This window comes from Medicago truncatula, chromosome 1 (assembly GCF_003473485.1).
Source record: "Medicago truncatula cultivar Jemalong A17 chromosome 1, MtrunA17r5.0-ANR, whole genome shotgun sequence".
Lineage (NCBI taxonomy): Eukaryota > Viridiplantae > Streptophyta > Magnoliopsida > Fabales > Fabaceae > Medicago > Medicago truncatula.
The window spans coordinates 42,211,646-42,220,067 of record NC_053042.1 but is presented as its reverse complement, the minus strand read 5'-3'; the positions used below and the strand labels follow the sequence as shown (position 1 = coordinate 42,220,067).

At 31.5% G+C, this 8,422-nt stretch overlaps 1 protein-coding gene across 1 annotated transcript; it reads right to left on the bottom strand.

Moving 5' to 3' along the window:
• Nucleotides 1-1,497: 1,497 nt before the first annotated feature.
• LOC25484742 (transcription factor MYB87) lies at nucleotides 1,498-2,889 on the bottom strand. Its single transcript, XM_024775069.2, has 3 exons — nucleotides 2,602-2,889; nucleotides 2,142-2,437; nucleotides 1,498-2,026 (listed from the first exon to the last, which is right to left on the bottom strand). Exons 1-3 carry the CDS (start codon nucleotides 2,887-2,889, stop codon nucleotides 1,498-1,500), a joined length of 1,113 nt encoding a protein of 370 aa, XP_024630837.2.
• Between the last annotated feature and the right edge of the window lie 5,533 nt (nucleotides 2,890-8,422).

Below are 8,422 nucleotides of genomic sequence, written 5' to 3'. Positions count from 1 at the left end.
TCATAACCACCCATCGTCACTACTCATCCCAAAGTAACACCCCTCTAAATCAAACTTATGTTGGGAATCAAGCAATATTAAAAATTATACTTATTGCGTAGGGTATTTATCTTGGAAATTGATTCACAAAATCATTCTATCTTGAGTATTTATCTTAGAATCCTAACATCACAATTTTACTTATTGTGTTAATATGGATGAAGGTTATATGTCAAAGTTTCATTATTGTGTTACATTACTGTGTTAATCAAATCAATGTTCTTGTTCTTTGAAAAATAAAAATAGTATAGAAATTTATTTTGAATCAAAATTAAAACAGTATGTCAAAGTTTTTTTTTTCTTCCCCTTAAACCTTACCGATTAAATTGGCTATGTTTAAGCACCAGCTTGTAACCTGGATGAAGATGTAGGGTCGCTGTTGCATGGACAATTTATCCATATAATTTTAAGCACCTTGCTTGTTATAGAGATAAATTCCTGAACTATATTAGTGTCATGAGATATTAAGCACATCCTCTTTGTGAATAAAAAATATATTAAGCATCCATTAAGGATGATTGAGTATTGTGAGGCATCAACACAATAACAAGAATGTACGGGAGCATTAGCAGATGAAAATGAAGGAATGAGGAAAGAGTCCGAGACAATTGGTATATTTGCATTGTTGGGAGTGTAGAACCCACATCATATTTTTTTATTTTGAGTTCTAGAATCCGAATGAGGTAAAATTGGATAACAGAAATAGCGTGAGAGGCTAGAGGGAAATGAATTTCACCAAATTTTATTCTTCAACAAATGTCTTAATCATTTGAAGTATTTTTATGTTTACCCTCCGATTCTCCGAACAATTTGTTATTTGGTTGAAGCCGCTTTTTTTAAGAGACCTGTTTAATTTTTTTAAAAGTAAATTAAGGACCTCCAAAGCAAGTGAACACAACTATAATACCTTAATTGGACACTTATTTTGGATGTGTATAACTCTCTGCTTAGCTGATGCTACCAAAATTGCTTTCCATTGAATTTAATAAATAACACACATGAATTAAACACCAGACATTATGTAAATACCATATGATTCAATTCAGTAGTTGTTGATGAAGTTGAGTTTGAATGGTTGCATTTAGTTATCAGTATTTGATTATATTCATCATCCTAGTTAAATAAAACTTGAAAATTATAACATATGTTTAACTCAATTATGTACACATTCATATATATATATATATGTGGGGGTAACATTCTTAAAACAGAAGCTTTGAAATGACTTTAGAATGTAGTTAACTAAAACCAGCTGAAACAAATGTATAAGAGGAGCAATATATATACTCAAGAAAAAATATACTCTTATAGAAGCTCTGAAACATATGCTGACAGTAGAATACATTAAATTGATATATCAAATAAGGTTGTTTAGACAAAACATTCGTGATACATTTTGTGGTAGAATGAATGCCATGCAGGTGTCTAATGGCATCATTGTGTCAAGATAACTCATAGTCAAACCAAATAACCGTATAAGTAATCCTCAAAGAAAATGATCTGGTTTTCATCAACACCTTCCTCCAAAGCAATTGCCTTCTTCCAGTTATTTATCTCTGACATCTGATGTTGAGTCTCCATAGGTAGTGGGAGTGGAGGCAGATCTGACTGCATTGCCATGCAAGTGTCTAAGGCATCACTAACATCGTATGGAAGCTTGTCATGCAAGTTATTGTCATCGTCATTCACTAATGTGCTGAACATGTCATCCCAAAGTTCCGGATTCATTATGTCGTCATGGTTTACTTCAACATCGCTCTCCGAAGAAATTTGCTTCTTCCCTTTCTCATCAACCAAATTTGTCTCAAAGTGCATGCGAATAGTATCCAAGCTTTCCCAATTCTCTTGTGTATATAACATAGACTCCAATGAACCACTTTTATATGGAGAAATTGATTGTGACAACTGATATTGAGTCTCCATAGGTTGTGGATTCTGAGGATAGCCCATATTTGGAATGGATATAGTAGAAGTTCCAACGCCATCCCTGAAATCGATGAAAGTACGTAATTGTAAATTTAACATATAAATTTTTACGGAAAATTATTATTAATATCGGCGTAACAAATATAAAAGAGAATGGCATTGCATAATCAACTCACCTATCAATCAATGTAGAAGTAGTATGATTGCATGTAGAAGTACTTCCCACATTATTGAAGAACATATTTGAATCATCAAATAAGTTTGTATGCAGAATTTGATTACCAAATTTAATTACTTCTGGTATCTTAAATTTGTTTTCTTGTGAATTCCTTATTCTTTTTCCATTACTACTATTCAAACCATCAACCAGTTCCATGTTGTTGTCAGGGAAGGGTGACAAGCAATGTCTTTGATGTTTTCTTTTTCTTGCGTTCCAAAAGTTCTTGATGTCATTATCGGTTCTTCCAGGCATCTGTCACAAAAAGAATGAATACAAATTAAAATTAATGACACAAGTGGTAAATATTAAATAATAGTATTTAATTAAATTGCACAACATGTGATCTAATGAATATGGTTGCAGTTTCAAATAAAAGAAAAAGAAAAGGAAGAAGTAAAGCATGAACAAAAATATACCTCGAGAGCCATCTTAGACCATTTGAACTCACCAAACTTAGAAAATAACTCAAAGAATTTTTCTTCTTCTTCTTTGCTAAATGGACCCTTTCTTAAATCAGGTCGTAGAGTATTATACCATCTAAAACGGCAACTGTTTCCACAGTGTGCAAGTCCCGTGTTCTTTGATACCTCTTTCCAATTTCCGGTTCCATGTTTTTCAACATATGCTTTTAATATTTCATCCTCTTCTTTTGACCATAATGTTCCTTTCTTCAACCTTTTATTAGTATCGGACGATGAAGGCATGATGTTACTTGTTTTACTAAACCCTTAAAACTGATGAGAGACTATTTCAGTTTTGTTATGTGATGTGAATAGCGCGGTTTAAGTTTATATATATGTATAGGATTAACTGAATTTCAGAAGATCCAGGATATTAGAGAGTGTTTTAACCTATATAAACTATATAACTTATCCCATTAATATTGCAATGCATATCACCAATATTGTTACTTTTACGTGTAAACTATGATATATAGTACTAACTAACTAACTAATGGATCAAAATAATTAGTAAAAGATAAAATAAAACTTCAGTTTAATAAAGATAAAACTTGAATTAACTAGGATTCACTTTAAACAATTCTAAATGGAAATTTAAAAGATAAAGTTGAAACTAGCTGAATATATAAGAAAGATTCAGAAATAAACAAATGTAAATTTTTTCTAATTTTTCGAACTAAAAAAAAAAACAGAAAGATCGAGTATGAATATTCATACTTAAAAGATCAAACTTATATTCACTAGCTAGGATTCTAACTAACTAATTAACTAGAGTCCAGTTTTTTTATTGGATTTTGTTTATTTGATTGCAAAGTTGAAGCATATCCTTTATACCGGACTACTTCAACATTTGTACAATTTTTTTTTATTTTTTTTTACTTCAATCCATTTAAGTAATGTTAAATTTTTTAATTAAATGGAATTCAAAATACAATATTTATTTGAAAGAATTAACTAGAGGTGATTTTTTTTTTTTTAAAAATTACACCTAATATTTCCAAAAACAAAACTTCCCGTATGAACATTCTTACCGGATCACATCAACTTGGAGTAGGATTGATCCTCCCAAACTAGTAGCTTTTTAGGCCGGACATTTTTTAATTTGTTAGAATGAAGGGTGTTTAGGGCGGTTTATGTGTTTTAAGGGTAAATGTACAAATGTAGGCTATGAAGTTAAATTTTCAATTTGCTCATATTTCATCTCTTCCGGACCAGAACCATACTTTTGTTTTTGTGATGGCCGGGTTTGAACCTCGGATTACATATATTATGTGTTGTCCATATCAGCCGAGCTAAGCTCACGAGGACACCAGAACTATACTGTAACATCCCAGACTGCTTTCAGGATTGCCGACTGACCCCATAAACCAACACGAGTCTTTTCCGCGTGTTTTGTCCTCACTCGCACGCTTACCGGGAAACTTCCCAGTAGGTCACCCATCCCAAAATTGCTCCAAGTCAAGCACGCTTAACTGTGAAGTTCTTATGGAATGAGCTACCGAAATGAAGATGCATCTTGTTGATATAGGTAGTACCAAACAATTCTTATAAGCCTTCCTTCAACCATGCAGTCCCATACCTGCACGGCCTCAGGAACCATCTCATTCCGGTGTGATTCGGTTCCTCTAGAAGCTGTCAGTAGCCGCTCATTGTCGTGCCTTGTGCACCGGTGACCACTCCCCACCCTCGTCAGCCTTGGGTGTTACATGCACGAGGACACCAGAACTAAACTTTGACCGAACAAAAACAACCGCACATTCTAACCAAAACAAATAATATTTCTCCCTTTGTTCCATAATTACAGTCCATTTGTAAAAAGAATATATTGAAGTGTCATTTTCAATTTTTTTGATATAGTCTTAAATTATTATTTTTCACTTGTACCTTCTAATTAATATTATGTGCATAATTTTTAAGTTATTACTTTCACTTTGAATCTATGGTAATATTAAGTCATTTTGGTCTATGAATGTGCAACGAATAGTCACAGTACTACTTTAATGTATCGAAATTCCAAAAGAGTCTTTGATTGTGCACTTCCTTAATCAAAATAATCCCTCCATTTAAACTATTTATTTTCTATTTTATCCTTTAATAATATTTTTTAAATTTTAATTATACAACTAGCAAAGAGACGGGCACTCACGTACCAGTCTTTCCAATATTTTTATTGCGCTAACGCGTGTATATTATCAATGATATTTTATCGAAATTTGCGTGTAAATTACAAACAATATTTTATATAATTTTTTTATATAGATTAAAATTTTAAGTATAGATATTTATGACTTTCAAATGTAACAAACTCAACGAACCATATTTATCTTTTCATATTGACAACAATAATATAACAAATGTAATAAAAATTCTTATCTTTTTTAATAACACCAATAATATAACTTTATTATAGGAAAATATGTTGAAGGGTATAATTGAAATAACAAAAAAGTCAGCCCAAAAGAACCGAAACATATTATTTTCTTTATATATAGTATAGATTAAATATCATTAAAATAGGAAATATCTCAGTGCAATAGAACAATATTATCAATATTATATATGACGGGGGTAGAAAATTTGGGCTGAACTTTTTATAATTCCAATTATACCCTTAATCAAATTTTCCTATATTAATGTTATATTATTGGTGGTATTAAAAAAGATAAAGATTTATATTATATATGTTAAATTACTGTTGTTATTGAAAAAGATAAACATGATTTTTTTTTTTTTGAAAGGAAGATAAACATGGTTTTTTTTAGTTTGTTATAATTTGAAAGTCACAAATATCTATACTTATAAATTTAATCAATATCAAAATTTCATATAAAATACCGTTCAAATTTACAAGTGTTAGTTCAATAAAAAGAGCGGAAAGACAGATATGTAAGTGCTTGTCTTTTTGTTAGTAAGAAAAATAACAGCAATGCGAATTTTACTTTAAAAAAAAAAGTAGGGTGACTTTTTTTTCCAGATATTATTCTATTTTTTTCATATATAAATATCTAATAATAGCTTTTAAAATCTTATTAAAATAATGATTTTAAATATGTGAAATTTTGAAATTACTGCTTTCTATAGTTGTTTTTTTTTTTTTTAACAAATCCTATAGTTGTTTATTAAATTTTTGCAGTTTAAATTATTGATTATTTGGTCGAAAACAGTTTAATTTTTAAATAGATGGAGGGGAAACATAAACATTCATGGGATTGGATCCCTAAACCTTTGAAAGGATTCAATGTGAGAGGGGTTAGTCATTGTTGTTGAGTTGAGCTTAATAAAGTATCTTAATCATTCTAAAAAATTATCAAAGGAATACCATGGGCTATGGAGAAGTGCAGTTTATACCATCCCAGGTGCCGGTGGTTTTTGTGGAGGTTAATGATGCAAAAATTACAAGTGAGGGAAGCTTTAATTCATTTTAAAGAGGGGGTAATTGATTCGAACTATAAAACATGATGTGTTTTCTGATTTGATCACAATGAGAATTATAATCATTTGATTATACCTTTTTTTTTTTTTTTTACAATGTGTGGTCCTTGGTATATGTTTAGATGGGATTTGATGTAGTTTGGGTAAGCTCTATTTATTCCATTTGAGGTTTGGATGTAAGACATGTGGCAAAAAAATATCTAACAGTTGAAATTTTAAATTAAAAAATAAATATTTGTTTAATAAAAATACATAATAATATCAAACAAATCATGTTCCCTTATTCTCTTATATCGCAACAACCTTTTATTGTTTTTTAATTTAAAATCTCAACCGTTAGATATTTTTTTGCCATATATCTTACATCCAAACCATATAAATGGAGTTTAGCCTAAATGGAGCATATCTGAACTCCATTTGATGGTGTTTATTTTACAATGTCATTAGTCACTTTATACATCATGACACGTATGTCCAAGGGTATGTCATTTGGTATGTCTTTCGTTACTTAGAAACAAAATGATTTTTGTTGGTAAAATCGGATAGTGTAATGTTGTGATTGCAAATGTAAAGATGATGTCGTGAGTGTGATTTATTTGAACTTTGAAGGGACAGAATATCGAAACTTCGATGAATGAGTTAGAATATCTTCTTTTTTTCTTTTGCTAATAGAAGGAAAAAAAACTACTACTAGATTAGTTATTTGATGGTATTCCAGTTTCTTATGATAAAACAAGTAGGGTTAATAGTGTTTTTGGGCCCTGTAATATAATGCACATTTGGTTTTAACCCCTGTAATTTTATTTTTTTGGATTCCACCTTTGAAAAATGAAGATTCTTCAGGATTGGCCCCTCATCCCAATGTGTCAGCAGAATCTCCTACGTAGCAGTGACGTGTCAATTTTATTTTTTTATGCCATGCGTGTGAATGAACGTCACGTGGCATTTATATTTTTTTTAAATAAAAAGTAAAAAAAATTAAAAAACTTAAAAAATTAATAAAAATACTGAAAAATTTTAAAAAAATAATTGAAAAAATCTGGAAAAATTATAAAAAAAAATCTGGAAATATTTAAAAAAATTGTGAAAAAGATTAATATATATTGAAATTTTCGAATTTTTTTTCTTCAGAATATCATAGAATTATGGAAAAGATTTAAATAATTATTTCAATGACTAATTCTTCATAGACACCTTTTATTTTCATACCTTCTCTTAGACCGGTCAAATACGTCAAGCTTGTCGGACCAGCCCATCGACCCTCAATATTTGTATGGGTCAAGCCGTTAAAAAAGCACAGAAAAAAATGAGCATATCTTTTTGAGCTGGGTCGTTGGTTTGCGAGCCAGCCTTTTAAGAATACAAAAAAAAATTATTGTTTATAAAATAGTTTTGTTATGTAAGACTAAATTTTATCGTATTTAAGGTTGCACTTTGTGAGTTGTGATAAATAATCACTACATTTGCATTGATATTTTGGTGGTTATTTATCCCTTATGGATGTTGATCTAATAGATGTTTTATACTTCATTTAACTAAGTTTACGAACACATTGATTTATTTGACGAATAACAATATATGTGATATGTTTCTAATACAAAAATAGATGTTTTATATATCATTTAACTATGTTTACGAACACATTGATTTATTTGTCAAAAAATAACCATGCAACCAACTACTAATTGGAATGGACTCAATTTTGATAGCCCATAAATCAAGTGGATCGACCCTCTCTGGCCTATTTATAGGAGCTGGCCCACCGAATCGAGGCGGGTTGGGTTGGACCGGCTCAATTGACAACTCTACCATACACACCAAAGCATTTGTTTTTAATTTTTTATATTTTATTCATCCAAAAAAAACTCAGTCGTCTCTTCTCTCTCCACGACCCTTCTTCTCTCTTTCATATTCTTCCCCTCCGCCCGCCCTTCATCATCATCTCCATCCTTTCCTTCTCGTTCTCTCTAAGTCAACTCCGTAATCTTTTTACACTTCTCTGTCCACAACCATGGAGAACCACCACGTCGTGCTCTACAACCACTGCTGCCAAAGAAGGAACTAGACCCGACAACGCCATGGCCAGTGAGATCTTAGGCAGAGCACGCCAGATCTAAACCACCACCACCACGCCAGATCTCAAGCCAAATGGTGACGAAAAAGTTGGATGGGTGGGTCGTGGTTAGAAAATATGAGGTGGGGTGGTGATGATGGATTGATTTGAGTAGTTTCGATGGTGGGGTGAACGGCGGTGGTGAAGAGAAGGATGGGTGATGGCGTTGTGACCGAAGAGGAGGGATTGAGGTCGAAGAAGAGGGCGGCGGTGGAGTAGGGAGATTTGGGG